This window comes from Ischnura elegans, chromosome 3, assembly GCF_921293095.1.
Source record: "Ischnura elegans chromosome 3, ioIscEleg1.1, whole genome shotgun sequence".
Classification (NCBI taxonomy): Eukaryota; Metazoa; Arthropoda; class Insecta; order Odonata; family Coenagrionidae; genus Ischnura; species Ischnura elegans.
Window position 1 is genome coordinate 79,296,751 of NC_060248.1, and position 21,451 is coordinate 79,318,201.

The window sequence follows — 21,451 nt, forward strand, 5'->3', positions numbered from 1 at the left end:
AGATCGGAATTTAAATATCGAATCGCGACACTCTCCTCACGTCGCCACTCTCTCGCATGATACGCCACCTCCCGATACGTGGTCGGACGTAATCCCAATAAGGCACTGAACTAAACTTCCTAAGCTGTGGCTCACACAGATCCAAGCATCCTTCATCTACATACTGTCCCGCAAGCCGCCTTAGTAGCCGTGTGTGTGTAGCGATAGAAAAACTTCGATTTTTCGATTTTTAGAACAATCGATTTTTAATCGAAAGGAAAAGCTTGATGCCTCGTTCACATTACGATTGTCCGAGCGATCGTCATAACGATAGTTGGCCGAACTAACCGTGTGAATGCATGTCCTGACAATAGTTGCCACTTTACGATGGTTAGGCGCTGGGAGACCGGAAAAGGAAGCGACAAGAGAAAGACGAAAAGCTCGTGAAGCTCTATTTTTTTCAGGGATTTGTCCTAGAAAGGAAGAATATGGGCGGAAGAAAAATTATTCGGTAAATACACGTTGAACACAGTAATATCTCGTCCCTGCATACCTCAACAGCTTTGCTAACCGTCAATTTCCCGTTCACTTTAGATGTCAGCACTCGAGGGCAGCACATGTTTTAACCATCGTCGTGTGAATGCACGATAGTTCCGACAATCGCTGGAACAATCGTAATGAGGCATGACTTTTCAGCAAAAATCGATATTGGAACTAAAAGATCGATTAATCGAAAAAATGCTTGTTGCAAATTAAAAAAATGCAATGAACATGTTTATTATTCACTCGAAAAACATTAAAAATACGCAATTGAACATCAGAAAATATCTAATTAGAACACACACTTGAATTATTCTAGTAAATCAGTAAAAGTTTCCAAATACACGCACATTAAAGTTTTGGGATCACCGATTGTTAAAATTCGGATTTGCAAACATTTTTTAAGGAAGATCAACTAAGTGAGATGTTTTCATGATGATTGAGGGCGTGCCTTTCCAATTTTACCAGTCTTTAAGTATTTCACTATGAAGTTATCATAGGCCGGTAGTGACGCTCCTGAGATCCAACGATATGGTCAAGATCGATGTTGAAAAATTGAGTTTGGATCGATACTCGAAGGTCATGACTCGATCTAGATTTCCTCAATCTTTGGCTATTAAAACTCTATTTTTGATTTTACTTCATCCCAAACCGTATGGCGGGAGGGTCGGGATACCAACCAGACACAACAAAAGAGAAAAAAAAGGTGATGTGCGTGCTAAACCCCACCTAGTATTTATGTAAGTCTAATATTTTTCTGGTAATAAAAGTATTCCTATGCCTATCCATTCGGCTAAACATCTCTCTAAAAAATCGTTTCTTACGGGCCAAGAAAAATTGTGTGGCGATATTATTCATATAGCTTTGAAATATGTCGTTTCTTAGTAGCTCAAGCGATCTAAGCATAGCACTTAGCCTCCGAGATTAAAATAAAAGAATAAATTGGGAAATACAAATTGAATGCTATTTATTTAAAATTTTACATAGTATGAACTAAAAATAACGAAGAAAAATTAAATATCCATCATCATCATGCGGCACCAGGCATAGGATTTTACGGGGGTCTCTTCTACTCAATGGGCTCGATTGTTACTTTTTTATGGATTATTGAGGTAGAATATGAATAGTAAATAGACCAGTACTTTCCCGATCCAACACATGTTTATAAAGCTATTCGCGACGAAAAATCAACGGCTTCAACCTTTTGCGGTTAAGTTGATGACATCGCGAAATCTTGCCAAGCATGTCACGGCGTCCCTGCTACTCCTTGGTCTAGTGCGTGAGCATTTGCGTGCGTGGGTTGTTCGTTATTGTTTTCACTCCTGCCACCGATTCTACCCTCGAAGAAAGATCGATTAAGTAAATTAACCAGAACAAATGACGTCACCAACTCATGAAAAGTGGGAAGCAACTTTTGCGTTATTTAGTTTTAAACTTATGATAGAGTGAGGAAGAATTTGATTTTCCTGGTGACTCAACTTTCAATTCCATGTACTGTACTATTTTACTGATTTGTGATTTCGGGTCAACGCGAAATTAGCTATTCTCCGATGAGCTTATCACAACTTTCATACAAATTATGTTGGGAGCCGGCAGATACTCGAAGGTTTCGTGCTCGGCTTAGATTGTATAAGAAATTAAAAAGATACCTTTAGGATTGACGTGATAAAGGTCATGTTAGAACTGAACTTTATTTTTGGGGCCGACAGAAACGATAAAATAAGAGATATTATTCCGGACGCGTAGGCGTAAGAATTATTTTTCCCCTAAACAAAAAAGAGCTTTAATAAATGATAAATCGAGGTTTTCTAAATTGTCTTCTAAGTCTGAAGGTAATAGTAAACATAATTATCGAGGAAAATTAGTCAACTATTTCCAAATAAACAACAACACATACAGGAAATTCTTTTCTTTCGAGGTATGGCATTACTAACGTTCCACCAGTGGGAGTAATATCGCATGCCTAATTGGCGAGATAGCATCGCGAAATCGGGTATCGGAGTCTGTCACTTTCGATACAGAGAAACTCGACGTCAAAGATGGTGCCGGAGGAGAAAGATTCGGAAGAAAGCAGGGAAGGAAGAGTGTAAGGGGTGTTTTTTTTTCTTTTAAGAGAGGGATGTTGGCGGATCTCATTTCTTTTACCCCTCTCCATATTATCCCTCCCCTTCCTTTTCGGACTCCTTTACCCATATATCCCTTCCCACACCCTCACACTGAACCTCCCTTTCGATGACGAAAAAAAATCTGTTCGCAGCCCCTACCCCCCCTCTTCCGGCGAATCTCTCCCACGTGCAACCGTTTTATTAAAATGAATAATGGGAAAGAGGACGGGAGGTGGTGGAGGGGAGGGGGAAGGATTTTTTTCTTCTCTTCTTCGGCGACAGCAAGGCTCTCTCCTTGGGTGCGTGTGTGTGGGAGGAAGAAAGTCTTATCCCTTCCCGAGGCGAGGGTGTAGCCTCATGTGTACGTCCTTTTCACTTTCATTCTACTCTCCCCCGCCAACATCTCGAGATAAAGTAACCACTAGTAAGGCTATCCACCGGGAGGAAGTCTCCACTGATGCAACGGGACAACTGATACAACTTAAGGCCATATCAATCAAGACAACGGCAACAGCACAAGTACCGCCTGGAGGCCGATTTTGAGGTTGATCAATGAGGGAAGAGAAAAGAAAAAGATACCTTTCGATTCAGAGGGAAAAGATACTTTACGATTTAACACTTTCCCGGCGAATAAAATGAATTAACTTCTCCCGTGTTTGCGCGCGGGTCAGAAAAATAAAGGCAGCAAAGAAAACATGGTCCACAAGCAAAGATTTTCGCGGGATACCACATATGTTGGTGAACATGCTTTAAGGGTCGCTGAAATCATTTATTACCTTAAATCAGACCATTGGCGGTACGCATTGAGAGTTTTTAAGTTATTTGGCTACTTAAGTTTTCCCACCCTTCATTCATTACGCTGAATTTTTTATACTTTCGGGATAATTATATGAAACGCTTGTCGATATTTGCCTGCATCAAGAATTAGCAAAATTTTACTCAGTATTTTCGCCGATACTTAATTCTTACATCTGAGATTAATAAATTAAAACATAGATCTACTGTGTATATCCTGAAAATTGGATAATGTGAGAATACATTTAATCCGAGAAATCTATCGCGAGAAAATTCTTTGAAGGGTCGGTCGAAGGGAAGTTGAGTGACGTCTTCTCTTAATTTACGTGAATCATAACGAACATTGATTAATTTGGCTGAAAAAGTTGCACTTCTATGGTTCCTAAACAAAGATTTTTCACCGGACGCCAAATTTGTTGGTAAATAAGCTTTAAGGGTCACTGAAATCAGTTACGAATGCATCAAGAGTTTTTGAGATGCAAATTTTCAAAAAACCCCCGGGATGACAAATTTTGTAGATGTTCAATAAGACCTGCATGAGGTACTTCGTGTTTGATTTGACTTTTACACTTTGCGATACTTTAGGCGTATCGATTCTGTAAACTGGTTTGATAGATCAATTAAAAAAGTTCAAGGCTCGTTATGGTTTCGTAATTTTGCCAAAATAATCGAAAAAAACTGATTCAATCCGATTCACTCGGGGAATTAATGCGGCTCATTTTAGAGACAAATTCGAACCATTTATTTCAACATTCGCCACGTTCGATGTGCATTGCACCTACGTATCAGAGCTGATGGGAAGAGGGTTTCATTGCAGACGGCAGGGGTAGGCAACCTTTTTGAAACAGAAGAGCCAAAAGATGCGCAACCAGATGCGCAGCTAAATTTCGACAGTGCTTTGATGTGACTACCGGCAATGCATTCACTATAGGGACTCTCTCCTTCCTGCATTCATGGTTTTTATCCTATTTGCAATATATTTGTGAATTTTGAACGTAGAATAATATAATTATTATTTCTTGCGCATGGAACTGGGAAGTCCCAACTTGGCATCGAAAGAGCCGCATGGAGTGTCCGATCCCTGGCCTATGTTTGTCAAATTGGGTCGTCGGAATATTTTGGCCATATACCGTGCTGGAACACGGTGGATCCTGTAGAAGCTAAATTTTTGGTTATAAATTCACTCGCATTTTAATCATTTTTCGAAATTACCCTTAGCACCGTGTCAAGCGCAAGGTGATCCATTCATTCCCAATGTTTGCAATATTGTTCTTGCACTCGCGAGACAAAGAATTGAAAAGTTTTGAGACCGATAAATTGTACAATATTAATTTCACTTAAAAGCCATAGTTAAAATTTATCTTCCACTATAATTTGAGATACCTCCTCCACCGCGATTAGCGACTTCTGTGATCTCATTAAATGCGCGGTGGTCGGCACCACATTTGCAATTGAAGATCAAATTGAAAACTGCAAAATAAATCACCTTGACGGAGCCACGAATACTTATCTATATGATGAGAGTTGATGATGATAACCACTACACCACCACACTTCGTATAAGCAATAAAAGACACTTTGTTACTTCCGTAATATATTAAAAAAACAAAATACCGACTGGTTTCAGCTGTTACACCATTATCAAGTACGTAAAATATCTAAAGAAAGATAATTCATGCACTTAATAATGGTGTAACAGCCGAAACTGGACGGTATTTATTCAAAAAATGTATTTTGGAAGTAACCAAGTGTCTTTTATTGCTAACATGGAGCCCTTCCACCACTTACAAGCTTCAACTTTCGATTTTATACCACTCTTCGTGGAGAGCTGGCCGCTTTTTAAAAATTATGTGCGATATGTTAGACGTGCCGCATGAAAAATAGTTAATTACAGCCAAAATAAGGCCTATTAAATAGAACATTACCCATTCCGAGAAGCGTTCGGCATTTCGAATGCCATAAAAATCATGGCATTTAAAAAGGCGTACCAAGGTAAGTGGTCTTCCTTCATTAATGTCCGAATGCAGGATCTTCTATTGTAATATTATCGATATGGACTTTGGGAAAAACTGTCGTTCGCATAAAACTGAACGCTCGCTGATGATTCCCCGAAAGACCTGTCGTTTCAGCTTCGAATTTTTGCGTGGAAGAGGGACGGCTTCGACCCAATTAACGCGGCCTTCGTAAAAACCCGGACGGGGGGTGACTGTCTTGGTAGCCTGGAGGAAAAGAAAGGAGGTGGGAGGTTGTCTCTTGGGTCCTCTGGAGACTCTACCTCCTTTCCCTGGGCAACTCGAGACACCGATAAATCACTCGGAGCAACATCCATTTTTCCCATCTCGAAAGGAATTGTTAATCACTCCCCATTCCTCTCCATCGTCCCGGCCTCCCGTCTGCGAAGAATACGCGAAATTTTAATCTCTCCCGCCTCCACACCGGGGGTTTGAGTAGGGGGAGGGGTCGCATTTGTGGAAGGAGACGTGAAAGGTATTCCCTTTCTCCCTCCCTAGAGCTGCTATGCTATTTTTTGAGTCATCTCCTGCTGTCTCCTTTTATGAGAGGAGCAGATTGTGGAAAGAGGGCAATGAAGGGAAGCGTTGGGCTCTCATCTTCCCGCTCGTATTTTTGTTAACGGCGTCTAAAACTCCCCCCTCTCCACCCAAAACTTCGCCTCCCCAAACGTGACATTTCCTGATGACCGGTTTATGCCGTCATTTTGTCCTTTGCTGCGCGATTGTTTTCATTTGTCCAGGATACAGTGGTCTCTGCGTAACCCGGCAGATATCGGGTCAGAGCACTTCCAGATTATCGAAAACGCCGGATTTCTGGAAATAACTAATAATGACGCAATTAAACGGCAGATGCTATTTTTTATTGCATACATACAAGTATATAATATATATTGTATTATGCAATAAATTAGTACACACACATAATTGAATTTTTAACACAAAGTAAAATTACAATAACTACTTTCCCCCTCCATTACCACCGTGGGGCAACTGTCCGAGTATGTTTCCCGTCTCAGTAACGACTACTTCGCTTATTTTATGAGTTGGACTAGGCTCACCTGCGATGTAGATAACTCGAAATTACCAAGCTTAAAAACGCCAGATTACTGGTAGGGCCAAAGAAGTGAATTTCCGGATTAGAGAGAGAGAGAGAGAGAGAAGGAGAGCACTTTTATTTTGTTTATTGTCAGTTTTACAAGCGACTCAGCACAAGGAAGTCTTTACATTGGAAATTTCACCAGTCAGCATCTCCATCGTCACGAACACACATGACATGCATTGAAGTAGCTCGCCCAGGCGAAACTCGATCCCGCGAACTTCGGGGTGGCAGGCATTAAACATTACCCCATCGCTGAGTCTAGTTTACGAAGAACAAGACCATGGAGAGCTGGGTATGAGGGTCCAAGGGGTTCAAACATACTCCGAAATATTTGGGAAATACAGACTCAGGTGTACTACCCGCTTCAAGTTAACCCCAGTCGAAACCCCCTTTGCCCTCCTAAATCCTCTCCCAAAAACATTTCTCATTGAATCTGGTTCAGGAAACAAAGCAAGAAATGACCGCACGAATTTTCAGGAACAAATTGTCGGATAGTTAACTCCAATAAACGATTCAGCTCGAAAGTTGGTTTAGTATCGGTGTAGGTATAGTACACCCCGGACTTACAGTTACCCTTCCAAATCAGAGCGATATGATACTTTAGGCGTTAGAAACACAAAAAGCAACGGATGAGGAACCTTAAGTACCTAGAAAGAATGATTAATTCAAGAAACATTCTTCATATAAAATGATAAATATTTATTAAATCAAAACCAATTTTTCCTTAGAAAGGGCCGTAAATGAGTTCTGAATCTTGAGCAATAGGAAAACCTCTCCCTTTTCCATTAAAGTGTACCCATTTCATCTCCTTAAAACTCCTCTTGTCAATCAAATGGGGCATGGTTGGAAAGGACAACGAGGGAGGCGACGCGGCTGCAGCGTTTAAGTCAAATTGGCCAGCGAAAAGGATTCTGGGAGGAGGAAGGGGCGATCAAGGTAGCAGCACATTGTGAGGGGGATGGGGACTTGGTTCCCCCCTGTTGAATTTCTGGGGAAATGGCAGCAGAGGGGGTAGGAGGTGCCAATTAGGGGAGTGTCAAGGAGGGGTTGGGAAGGGGGCGGGTTTGGAGGGGGTTATAATGGAGGGGACATCCGCAACTAATTACTGCCAACTGGAGCACACTCCATGCCATGCACCGCCCGCCCTCATTCCACCCATCTCCCCCCCCCTCTTTCCTTTCCCGTCTTTTTCCGCCCCCACCCTTACACCGATCACCTCCCATCACTCTTCTTGATGTTTCATCAGGCTTGTTTGAGTCCTTCAATCATTCCATCCCACGTCTGACTTGTGCGTTAATTGAGGCGAGTCTTGAAGTACTTTAAAGTACCTGAGGTGGCTTTACTTGCAGTTGACAAGCATTTAATAAAAGAATTTTATAACCCTTATGTTTTTAACGAAAAGTTTGGCCGATTACGAGCCGTTTTTCCATCTTTAAAATCTTGTGATCTTCTTTTCAACACCGCACGCCAGGAAAAAACAAACTTTCAAGTCTGCTTTGCGAATCACCGCGGGTAAAAATGTAACGCATGAGCAAACATGGCAAGGGACGATAGATCCTGGATTTGAGAATTAACATAGGGAAAAAATTCACTGGATGGTTAACGCATTCATTGAAATCTACCATAAAAATGTCTAAGGGGGAGCGTGGTTTCCAAGAGAGTGGAGGAACCCTTAGACACTGGCCTTGGTTCCAAGCACAAATCCCACAAGGTTAAATAACAATTTAAGTAAACGATTTTAATTTCTCCTGATGAATACTATTGATGAATATTTCTCGGGTTCTCAGCCAGGTTAATTCTTTTATATAAGCCGACGTTTCGAGAGACGACTTGTCTCCCATCTTCAAGGCCCTGTTACTCTATGGATGTCCAATTTCACACTGAACCGATACGACCGTTTAGAAGGCCAACAATACGGCTCAGGTGTCGTCCGATTGGCTGAAGGTCTTTTGAAATTCTTGACATTCTGACATTCTTTTGACAATCTGTTGCAGATTAGCAGCTAGAGTCTTCACACCTCCTGCCACACTCCCATTGAGGCGGATTGCAGAGGAGGGAATGCAGATATAGTTTTTTTCTCTCGTTATATAAAAAGAAGATAATAATAATTGCCTTTATTTGCATATACAAACTTGGTCCTCCTAAGCCACATGGCTTGTCAGAAGGTTCCAGTTATTCAATACAACATGCGGCACATTGAGAGCATAGCATTTATATTACAAGTTTCAACTTCAACTTTAGGGGCTTTTAAACAAAACAATGATAATTTAATATATTTTATACATTTCAGATTAAAATAAAGAAATTAAAAGTTTACAATACCACTTATTAACCAATCTTTCACTTTTATTTAGTTAACCATCAAATGTCTAAAAGGTTGTCAAGATAACTCTCTAATATTCCAAATCGCACTCTAAGAGCTTTCATGGGATCCCTTCCTCTCGCCCGTAGGATCGAGCACTCCTCTGCTAGCTATCTCAGGTTCTCTTTCCTCTCCTTCCGTTTACACCTCTTTCTCTCCCGGGAGGCCCTTTCCGCCGGCGAGAACTGATTTTTTTGCACCCGTTTATATGCGACGTCCCGAGTGAGAAAAGAATCATTCATCATCCTCCAAGATGACCGTCCCACCCCTCCCAACACCCCTCTTCCTCATTTCTCACGACGCCCTCAACATCTTTAGACCTTCACGCCTCCTCCCGAAGGATTTTCACCCACTCTCTCCATCCAGCACCCCCGAGTCCTCACTTGGTATGGCCTCTGAACTTGGGGCAAGTTTCATAAGTTCTACGGCGTAGCACTATTGCCATTTAAGCATTCGCGTTATAAAACGGAGAACATCGTCTTAAAACCGCATTATAGCTCCAGGTCCTACAGAAACGGTAAAATACGGATCGATAAGGTATTTGAAGGTGGATACCGAAAGCCGCGGTCATTTTTGCATTGAGGGGAAAATAGTGCAACGTAGTTTATGTTGTAAATTTTGATCCTGAAGTTTGCAAATGCTATTGCATTGAATACAGTAAATTAAATATGCGTTTTGAGGAACATAAAATGCAACTCATAACTTCGGGCAATGAATCCTTCTTCGAAAAGCAATTGTTTGTAAAAGGACACTAGTTTGGCTTTAAATTTCGTGTAACATATATCACTGATAAGGGAGGGAAATTTAATTTTATTTAAAATGTTGCCATTGCAGCGTATTAAAAAAAGTATGGTGAAAGGAGAGTAAAAGACATGATATCATTATATCAGTCGCTTTTTCTTTCAATCCATATGCATTATCTCCCTCTGTCCCTACAACCATACGGAAAAACATGACCTTGCACTGGCAATAAAGAAGCCTGGCAATTTTTCACAAAAATTTGAATACACCGCTGGTTTAAATAGGATTAGTATGCTGGTCTACGTACGTGTAAAATGGGTGATACGAACTACATAAAAAATGTTATTGTAGTCAAACTTTAGAGTAAAATAGCCAGTCTGTTTTATTAGCTACCTAGGTTTCCACCTGATTAAGTTTGAAAAAAAAACGCTCAATATTTTTACCGGTAACAATAATTTGTTTCTTTCTCTTTTTTGCCCTTTTCTGTCTACACAGTGACCCAACTTCGCCTTTAATCACGTATATAAGGCATATCTATCGCACAATCGACAGTAGCACCTCGAAAAAGGCGTAATAATGCTCGAAACTGTTCGAGTTGAATGGATGTAAAGTTTGGAAAATTACAAAATCTGCTTAATCTCTTCAGGCACTAGTAAAGCGCGGCATTCAATTCGAATAGAAAACGCATACATTAGCACATAAATAAAAATGCTATTACGGTAGGAAAAAAAACGTGGCCAGCAGATTAAGTTGTTAGGCTCATCTTTGCGAAATCACGTGGGAACGCGAATCAGGTGTTGGATGCATATAGGCCATCGACAGAAACCGCAAGCGACAGCTGTGGATGGATTAGCCGTGGGCGGGTGCGTGATCCTCCTTGTATGCTTGGTCTCAGCCGCGCTCGGATAATCCCTCCATTCGCGAGGAGACAGCCGAGGAAAATGAGGGAAAAAAACAATAAACACCCACTCTCTGTACCATCAAGCGATCACTCGGCACGCGAAGAGGTCTCGACCCTAAATTTCGCAAAAGTAGAGTTAAAACCTACGGATCTCTTTAGTAATTTTTTTCGCATTAAACGCTTTCGCTCACTTCCCAAATGAATAATTTCTGTCATTCCGTTAGAGGCCTCTCGGCTGACCATTTCCTGATTAATTAAACCCTGAATAAATTCAATACTTTGAGACTCAAACTGTCGAAAATTCATTATTTATTTAAAAAAGAACTTAGTTTAAATGTTTAATACAATTTATATTTAGTAGACGACCGGTTTCATCCATAAGCGATGCATGTCAACCCCTCGCATAATGATGTCCTCTCTGGAACAAAACAGGTCATCTATTAAGGGAAAATTTGACATCCCACAATGGCAATAAAAGTAGTTGTGCCCTAAGTGCAGAAAGTTCAAAGATAAAAATATTCGCATAAGGTTTCACTTCCGAATGTTTGCATAACAAGTGCGCTGGCAATAGAAGTTTTCCACATACTATTATGTGGTTATTAAAATTTAGCAATTGATTTCTTTCCTATCGTGAGTTCTTTTTGAATTCAATATACCAATTATTTTTACTCATAAAAAATTAGTTTAATAAGGAAGAGATTTTTCATCATAATGATACAGAGACGGAAGTTTCAAAAGCTAGCCTGAAGCCAATTCACAAGTGATTGGAAACGAGTTTTGTCTCATTCAATTAGATTCCATTTCGAAAGATAAACTCAGCAAAATTCAAAGTTAACACTCATGTCGATTACGATAATATTTACGCCGTTTTTAATGCGCTTATTTTTAGCGCTTTTAACCATTTCGTTCAAATAATATGAATTTTAAAACTAAACTACAACTATAAGTAATCACTTGAGGTTTAATTTGTTTACATTGTAAAAATCAAGCTTTTTTTTAATCCAAGCGTTCATTTTTCAAATCCGACGCCGGCTTCCGCATCGGATGCCATTTTATAACTAATTAAGAAATATTATGAAAGAAAACCCGAAAAATATTCAAATACGTTTTTAAGCAAATTCCCAAATGGGAACACGCCACAATGCATGAAAAAAATACACACTTGACCAGAAAACTAAGTTTAACAATGTAATATATATTGATCTTTTGAATAATTGAGCATTTTAAACTAGAGAGCGAGTGTAGGGAAAAATATTGAATAAACCGCATCCTCACTACAGAGGTGGTGAATATAACCAATTGTAAAAAGGCAGAAGTACCGACCAATGTATATACAAGTCCTGCAATTCAATTTTAAAAATTCTTCCATACTTTATTTACATAAAAAAACTATAAAAGTAATCACAGATCCGAAATATAATATTTATGAATTTTTACAAATATGTTCCTGAATGGGAACGTTGGAATGTTAACGGTTAACTCCATATCGGATAACGATGAAAGATAACCCAAATAGTTTATCAGGTGATATAAAGCAATAAACAGCGTGTTTCAGGAGGAATTTGCAACACGTCAATAAGTTGTAGGGTAGGTTGAAATACGTACGATTATTCGGAATACATTTAAAAAAACCACCATACTCTTTGTGAATAGCATTAAATGAACGAAACATCTCAAGCACAAGTTTCAGCACAAATTTCAGAGCCTGCCATCACTTCACATTACGTTATTTCAGCTTTTCCATGTTAACTGCGAAGTGCAACCAACAAAAATTTTGCGTTGCTATAGCTCAGTAACTAAGGAGTTGCGACTCTATTTTCACAGGGGAAAAATGCTTAAAATTGTTTCCCCTAACACCACCTGAAGTCCATAATGGAGAACACAAATGGTAATATCCATTTTTTTTAAAAATAAACACTCAATACCGACCGCGGTTTCTACTCATTGTGTCCATTTCTAGGGGAAAAAAGTGAAATGTTTTGAAATAATGGTCGGTGTTAAGCGTTGAATTAAAAGAGAATGTGGAAATTACCATTTGTATTCTTCATTATGGATATACCGAACTTCCACAAAATCAAGCCTGAAACGATTTTATACCACCTGAAGTATTGCAGATTCGTCCTCAAACGCCCTCTATAAAACAGTTGACGGCATAAAGCTGAGTTGAAAACCTCATATCCTGAGTTGGTCGGATTTGGAAATATAAAAAGAGTTAATTTAAAACTAAGTTAGTTTCATTATGAATGGAACCACAAATCAGACAAAATGTGTCTTCACATACACTACCTATTGCGATACGTTAATGTTTCTGCCCTAAGCATTTATGTATTTCCATGTGCTGCCCTCCCCTCGCCCGATTACCTCCCACCACCCCATGAGCCACCACTTCTGCCCCCGCCTCCGGGGTGGAGACCCTCCGCCCGTCACAGTCTGTTCTTTTCCCGTGGGATTCTACCCACCTTTCCCCCAACACAACCCCTCTCTTCCCCCCCTCATCCGTGCTCCCCACCCGTATTTGTCTTCCCAGACCGCGCTTTGTCTCTTTCGGAAAAGGGTTTCCAAATCCCGAACTTTCGGGAATTTTTGGATACGTAAGAAAAAATTTAATGCTTTCCCGAATATTCCCATCGTTCAGCGTTTTTTTAGAACTAACAAAATAACCACTTCTAGTTTCGTTTCTAATGATTGATAGCTGAGGAATATTATGGTGGCGCATCATCCCCTTTCAAACGGCCATATTTTGTTCTTTTTTACGACGAGCATGTCGCAAAAAACGGTATCAACTAAAACTCTAATTTTTCATAGAGTAGGTCTCTGTGAAAACTTTTCTGCGTATTATATATGAAAATTTTACATTTGAGACTCTTTGAAGAGGGTCTTCATATGCTCTGATTATTTCAAGATGACGGAGAATGTTTTAAAATTGTGAATCTCCGCAAAAAAATGGTTGAGCGGAAGCATGCGTCCTAAAAAGACAAGTAGATAGTGCGCCGTACTAGTTTTAAGCGTGACACCAGCCGCATCGCTACCGTGTTCTATATAACCAACGAGCAGCATTTTCAATATTGGAAATAATTCAGTTATTCCGTTGCCTTTTTTCGATAGCGCTCCTCCGCATTCGTTAATGGATGACAGTTAACCCTGTTAGTGTACCATATAAACGCAAAAACACGCAAATAAGGCAAATGTATTGAGAAATTATAGCGCCAAAATGTAAAGATTAGCTACCGGAGAATGTCAATTTTTGAAAAAAATTCGCACAGCTGAGGGAGAAATCCATTCCATAGTACTTTTATGATTCGAATGATTTTTTCTACACGTTTATAACTGCTATTGGGGAAATGTATTACTTTTAAATAGTGAAATCAGGTATTTTTATTGCCGTAAGTTTTTCATAAATATTGTTAGTTCAATGAAAATGAGCATTAAGATCAAAATGAAATTCTTAAAGCATTAGAAAAAAGCACATAATATTTAAAACGTAACAGCAGAAATGTAACCATTGCTTTAATTTTCGATCACTTATCAACGTATAAACAAGCTATTGGATAAAATACTGGTTCTAGAGTCACAACTGTTTCTGAACGACAAATGAATCCTTGGCGTCACTCTTTGATGTATAAATACCCAATTATAAATACCCTACCTATTAGGTATGCACGTGCCCCAAATCACTAAAAGATAACATCCAATAAACGTAATCACCAGACCACGCGATAAATAGTAAATATGGATACATTTTTGCTTATTGATCAGGCATTGTGTGGGAATAGCTAACGGATGTAGAAAAGTTCATCAACAGAAAACGAATGGAAGTTGACGAGAGTGTTCCTTGATTCGGAATTAAATTTGAAATCGTCAAATTCCACACCGACCTAGACATAAAGGTAATCTTACTGGAAGATACGGTAAGGAGGTTATATTGAAGGCATATTAAAAAATTAAAGTGTATTTCATACAAAAACATGGCTCAACCTGTTTATACGTAAAAATCAAATTATAAAAATTGTCAGAAAAGCTAGTGTATTTTGATGCATTTCAAACTAAACATATTTAGAAGTAGTTAGTGGACTCACCTATATGTAATTTGTGTATTTTGCCCACTTAATGTATTAAAAAAAAAAAAAAAAATATATGGAGCTGTAAGAAATATAGAAAATAATTGTACCTATTGGACGTAAAATGAAAAGATAACAGGCAAATAATAACTGGCAAATTATTCACAAATGTATTTATTCTCCAAACACTAATGAAAATTATGGGAACAACGGTACTTGGAGTCAGGATCCACGCCGACGTACCATAAAAATATTTCAAGTAGATGAAACGCTCTTCATACCTCATCCTTCCGGTTTATCCAAGCAACCCGGCAAACTTATAGAGCTCATTCGGTTGCCTACTAACAAGGATCATATTTAAGGGGTTGGTACATAAACCACGTGATGTGAAGAAAGCGGGTTGTTGATGGCACAAAGGAGCGGTGGAGAATATTTTCTGGCCATGACCTGCAACTGCAAGCATTATTCAGATACATTTCTCCCCAAGCATTCCAATTTTAGCAGAAATTCCATAAGCGGGAATGTCTTACACTATGCGACACAGATTAGTTTCCTGATTAAACTTTACCCCATCTGGCATTAAATTAAACATAATCCTTCGAAGAATATCATTTAAAATTAGTTGGAGGGGTCACAAAAAGACTAATTATATAAATGAAATGAATAATCGACGCCATCCTACCAGTAGTTAGCTTCGGTCCTCAAACCAATTTCATTGAAACTACAGCTTCAAAGAGATACCAAAATGTCCGTGGAATGACTTCGAGTCAACACTTTTCGGCAGAGATATGGAACACCAGTTTACATCATATTAGCATATTGGGTCAGAAAACGAACCATCGTTTCAAGCGGATTAGAGTGGAGAGTAAAGAACTTCTTGAGGAAAACATCTTGATATCATTTCATGCTCCTCGTAGTATTTGCGCATTGAAAGTTTCGAAAACAAGCTAACTTATCAGCAATTTGATAAGGAGAAAAGAGATTTTCTTCGGACACCTCGAAAACAAGTTGGTATAGCTGAGATTGAGGTATATTTGTTTTAGGTGAAATAGAGGCAGATAATTCGCGGCTATGAAAATGTGCAAGAGCTTACAAAAAGTTTTTGGAGAATTTTTATTTATCGTATTTAATTAACAAATATGATGACGCATCTACGGCAAAGATATATATTCAATTCTGTTACGACAAGAATCTTCTTCTGCAGGCATAGGACTTGCCAATAAAGAATACTTGGGTGGAAAACTATTTTTAGTGGGTGCATACGCAACGCAGCGCTGCGGATATTGAGTTTATCAAATAATTGTGCAAAACGTAGCTGGTATCTGGCCTTCATCGAGAGTTGAATATGATGCTATCCAGGGTAGTAAGTCAACAGATATTGAGCAGGTGACAAAGGTCAACAGACACTGGCCAGACAGGATAAACTGCAATCAGTGGGGTTGTAGGGACGAGAATAACTATCACCAAATATTCTTGGCACTCCACAGCTAGGAGTTTTCATGAATATTTAAGAAATTTAGCTTAAAAAGTCCCTATTTAATTTTTAATACTTAGAATATGTCCACTCAACATTTTAACCCTTTCTAACCCAGAGCTGCTTCTGAGAGAAATTACACTTCTAGACTTTCTATTTTAAAAATGTGAAAATTTTCTACTCAAGCATAGTTATTGTGACAGCTACATATTTTGCAATTGAACTTTACAGTACAAAAGAACGCGTAGTTTAAATCTTTCCTGAATAGAGCTGAAAATATATAAATTTTTGATGCTACGCAGAAGGAATATTAGGCCATAATGGGTTAAGTTCTTAAACGGGGATATGAATGCCTTTCAGGCACCGCAGAGGGTTCCGTGAAGGAAATAAGAAAGTTGTGGAACTGAAGACCCATGATTGCGGAATTCATATATTCAACTTGGTCCGCACGACATTTGGAGAAAAATACTGGCTTTCAAATCAAAATCGGCGAAGTGGTAAAACACATAAACAGAAAAATAGTAAAAATAAATGCTGCACCGAACCTTCGTAACAGTTTTTTTTATATGTATAACCGATGAAAAATCTGTCGAAGGCTGAGCTAAAAGCTATCAATCAAGCTTAAAATTTGGTCTATGTTTTCCATAAGATCTTTCGAATTCTTAATGCACATAGAGAGCCTTAAGCTACGCAAAAGCATGAGTTCTAAGAACAATTATCAAATCAAACACAGAGTTTAGACTCTCAGTAGGCGAATTAGACATTGCCAAAATGTTGATTGTTAGAGAAAATAAAATAACTGCCATACATCTCTGTGATACAGATGAAGGGCCATGACTCAAGAGGTCAACCAAGAGATGAACAGTGAAAAACACTTAATCTAAACAATTTCCCAGCTAATAACGCGACAGAAATTTACTAAGGAAGTGATTAAACATAATATATAAATATATTAGAACTTCGATGGAAAAGGACTAAGGGCAAACAACTCAAACTTCTTCACTTCGCTACAAATTGATGCACGTCAGAGTAAAATAAAACCCCCAAAATATGAGATATAAAATAGATCTCCGTACTCCAATTAAAAAATATAAGAACCAATGTGGTCCGATTCCGCGGGAAGCTGCAATTCCATAGGCCAACCTCTTGAGTCTCGTCCCTACTTTTCCGCTAGCCTCCACTGCACCTCTTCTTCCTCATACGGACCCCTGAACGGGCTGAGAGATTTCCCGCTATCGCTGAAATAACAAAAGACCACGGGCCGGGTGGGAAACGAATGGGTGGTTCTGTCCGATGGAGATATATGGCGCGGCGTTGAGGCAACGAACGGATGCCCTTTGTGTGCCTGCGTGAGATACAGCGCACGGATACGGGAAGGGAGAAGAGGAGTGTACTTCGATTTGACTCAATATCTGAAATATATCGATGGACTTCGATGTCGTGGATAGGCATAAAAAATATAATGTGGAATCGATAATGGTCGTCAACGGCCATATTCTGCTGAAATGTAAAGAAATAACAGGTGATACCCCCTTGCCAAACAAAGCCTAGAAATTGCTAATCTTAGAATAGAATGTATATTTATTTATGCTCTGGACGTCACCCTTGGAGCAAAACACAATTTATAATGATCGGCCAATCAGAAAGCTCATGAGGTATGTGAAAAATCAAACAGAAGTAATAACGAGATAACAAAGGAACAAGGATTTTAAATTTAAAAACATACGTGATGTGTAGGTGGCGCAGCAATAAAAGATTTCTGGCAGGCAGTTGTATGTGGTATTGGATTATATAAAGAATAGTCCTTTATGCGAGGTATCATCTCAGTGGTTTCCGATATATTATTAAACATTCCACGGAGATAATTTTGAGAAGAACGTTCAGTGTGTCGCTAAATAGTGAGCAATTGGTCGACGTTGAATTTTTTTCCTAGTTTGGACATGGATGATAGGAAGAAAAATTATTTGGACCCAAATTTTTACCTCAAATTGCACTATTCTTTCAGCCGAATTTTGGCCATTTTCCCATTTAAAATGTATGTGAGTCTTGTGTCATGAGCCTTGTGAAAATACATGTTGTCTATTTGTACGGCCATCAGCCCGGTTTCAACTGCTCCCGAGAGCGGTGCATAGCGACCAACATCCCATAGTTTTCATATAAGTGGCGTAACCACTAATTCAACGGAATTTTTCATTGAGATGGAATTGGAAAAAAATGGCCGCGCATATTTTTACCTTGTCCGATCCTTAGCCTCCTTCTGGAGACGATTTCTGAGATAATTCACGACATCCATTTACCCTGACGCAGATGAGTTGTATACGTCACGGACTCCTTCCGAACAGGTCACCACCTACCCCTCCGCTTCTCTCCATCGCATTGGTCTCGCGAGGTTGTTCCTTGATTACAGTGATGCATAATCCTTCCATCTTTCGGCGGTTCTGAGCGAGATAATTTTTTTCGTTCCAACTTATCTTCCGTTCCATCTACCGAATTATTTTAATGAATAGCGATTTCGGTTACCTCTATTTTCGATGTCGATCAAATTGTGATGGTTTGCAACAGTCGATCATGTTTAATGATTCTTAAGTTACGATTACTTTGATAATTCAAAACCTTAATTGCTCACACCCGCCATTTAAAAATTTCCCAAAAAGAGCTCAATGAGTTGGAGTCGAGGCGCGATTTACATGTATCCACAAATTTTGAGTTGAGTACAATCAAAACAAACGTGAGCGATTGTTATCCTTGATTGTTTTAAAAGACATTTGAACAATAAAATTGAAAATACATTCATCGTCATCAGCCATCGATGTAGAAAACTAGCAGACTCTCTTCGATCGCCAAAAACATCGAATTTGGTCTCGATTAAACGGGAAATTGATCAATTTTTATGCTCATGTGCAATACAAAAAGAGAAATAAAAACATTGATTTTCAATCCGATTAAAAGTAAAAAGCGAGGAGTAGGTATTTTGTTTTCGAAACTAGAAAAATATAAATTGCTACCCACCCGGAAGCCATTGGAATATCTTCCATAAAAAAAATAATTAATTTTTGTGAATCGGGCATTCGAGTATTTTGTCTGAGGTATTGTGCTTTCGATCAAGACAACACGATAAACGTAATCATCTACCTGCCGTCGACTTGAGAAAATAACAAAATCTCCTCTATTGCCAAAAACATCGATTTGGATTTCGATTAATCGGGAAATCGAGCAATTTCAGCTTGGGTTAGTGTACTCTGTCGGTGAGGCGGCTGAGAGCGATCCCAATAGATAGAAGTGACCCTTGGGGAAGAGGGACTGCCGGGAATGTGGTCTGTTTCCCACAGCGCCCCCTCCCTCCGAGCGTGTGTATGAACCCGAACGAAGCCTTTCACTCAATCATCTCTGCGGCTCGCGGATGGGATTTATCGAGCGGCGGCAGTCCTTCCCGCGGGAAGCCTAAGCGCCAAAACGCCCCTCGCCCTGAGCCATTAATTTTTTCCACGCGCACGATCCACTTTCTTCTGTTTATCCAAGTTCCGCCGGCGGGCGAAAGAGGATACGTCACTCACGGGAAAAATTCAAACGAGAAGGTGACAACATCAAGTTCTACCAACTTAAGGGGACGCATCACTACCCTTCGACCAGTCGAATTTTGAATTCTTTCGCTAAGAATTGCTCGATTAAAACTAAAGTTAATACACTGGGTTATTACAAAAGAAGGGTGCGGTATTGAACATGGATTTGATGAACACAGAATGACTTTCAGTTTATGTTGTCTTTTTTTTCGAATTTGTCCCCTCAAACAGGTTTTTTTTACACAATTAATAAATTTCAATATGCGCACCCTTGATCGTTCGACTAGAGAGAAACCCGGCGTCGACATTAGACTACTCCTAACGAAAGGTGGCAAGAGAACCACACTTCCGACGGACGGAACACTCAAGCAGGGATCGGGAGGCCTCTGAAAAATCTCTGCCACCTTATACCTAATACCTTCCTTTGAATTACTGAAACAGCTTCATTCTTTAATGATAACACTCTATTGAGAATTTTAGAGCAAATGAAATCAGAACTTTGCTGATACTTGCCTTAGTCTTGAAAAATACAAAGAAATGCATCTTAAATAATACTTGTATTAAGGAAATATTAGCTTGTGACTATTTGGTAAGCCATAAAAATTTCAGAATGAGAGTGTTTATTTGAAAATAGTAATCACTTCCAAAAAAATTCAAAGTCAAACGAGACTGATACATCCTCTTCAGGTAAATTTTACTGCCGTTTCACACCAAAAATTTTTAACGTAAAATGAAATGAGGTAAAATTAATAGAAAAAATAAAGGAGACGAAATATAATTTTTCATTCATTTTTAGAAATTGTGCCAGTACTTTAAATATCACGAACTCGTTTGGGGCTACAAATGACAGCATTCAAGGTGCGCATCATGGGAAGAAAATCACAAATAAATTTATTAAGGAATTTTAGTTTAAAAATACACTGTAGGTGTGGGTAATGTACAACATAAAACCGATGAATAAGAAAACCTCCCAAAACGGCAGCAATCCCTTATTCATAATGAATATCTAACGCTGTACTAAAAAGTGGACAATGCCATTCCAGCTTAAAAAGAGGATTAATGCTAACGTAGCATTCATGACATGGCAGGCAAAGGAATATGGACAGTGAGATTGATTTAATTAATTTACCTTTCTGTTTCATGATCTACGAGTGCTTACTCCGGTAAAAATATCAATGGATGAATGGGAAAACTCCAGTAACTCCGTAAATGCTGTAAGGGTTTGATTCTGTGGGTCATCAAGCCATTACCATGTTGTTCGCCACATTATGGCCGATCCTCATGAGAAGCCGTGGGGGAATTTCGTTTACCTCTCGGATGAGGGCCTCCGCTTTCCGCTGCCTCCGCTCGTGGCCCCCGAGGTGGAAGTGGTGACGCCGGGCGCCGCCGAGATGCCGTCCTCGGAAGACGCTCCGCCCTGGTGGAAGATCTCCGAGGGCTCTCCGGGCGAGAAGGCCGCCGGGTCAAGCACCACCTGCTCGTGGTGACGCAAGTACTGCTGCGGCGTCTGCGCGATAAAAAAAGCGGGAGAAAATCGGGATTAAATACTATCGAAGTCACACAATTTCTACTTTTCAACTATGAAACATTTAACAATTATTTTTAGATTCCAGCAAAGCAGAAATATTACAAAATATTAGCATAACGGATTCATTAAAAAGTTTATGTCATGCCCAAAATAAAAAATTCTATTTTTTCTATACGCTTCAGTTGATTATGTTTTAGGAGAAGCATTCTGGATAAAAAAGGAATAAAATCTGATTAAAAGCATTAATTGGCAACAGAATATACAAAATACAGTTTAAGGCAGTACCAACAGATTGAT

General features: G+C 39.3%; 1 protein-coding gene across 2 annotated transcripts in view; it reads right to left on the reverse strand.

Moving 5' to 3' along the window:
* Nucleotides 1–21,451, reverse strand: part of LOC124156058 (protein CBFA2T1) — a 379,763-nt gene that overhangs the window by 17,395 nt on the left and 340,917 nt on the right. For both annotated transcript variants that reach the window (XM_046530366.1, XM_046530365.1), the window contains exon 5: nt 20,937–21,133. In XM_046530366.1, the coding sequence (XP_046386322.1) occupies nt 20,937–21,133 (197 nt within the window). The remainder of the gene's footprint in view (nt 1–20,936; nt 21,134–21,451) is intronic.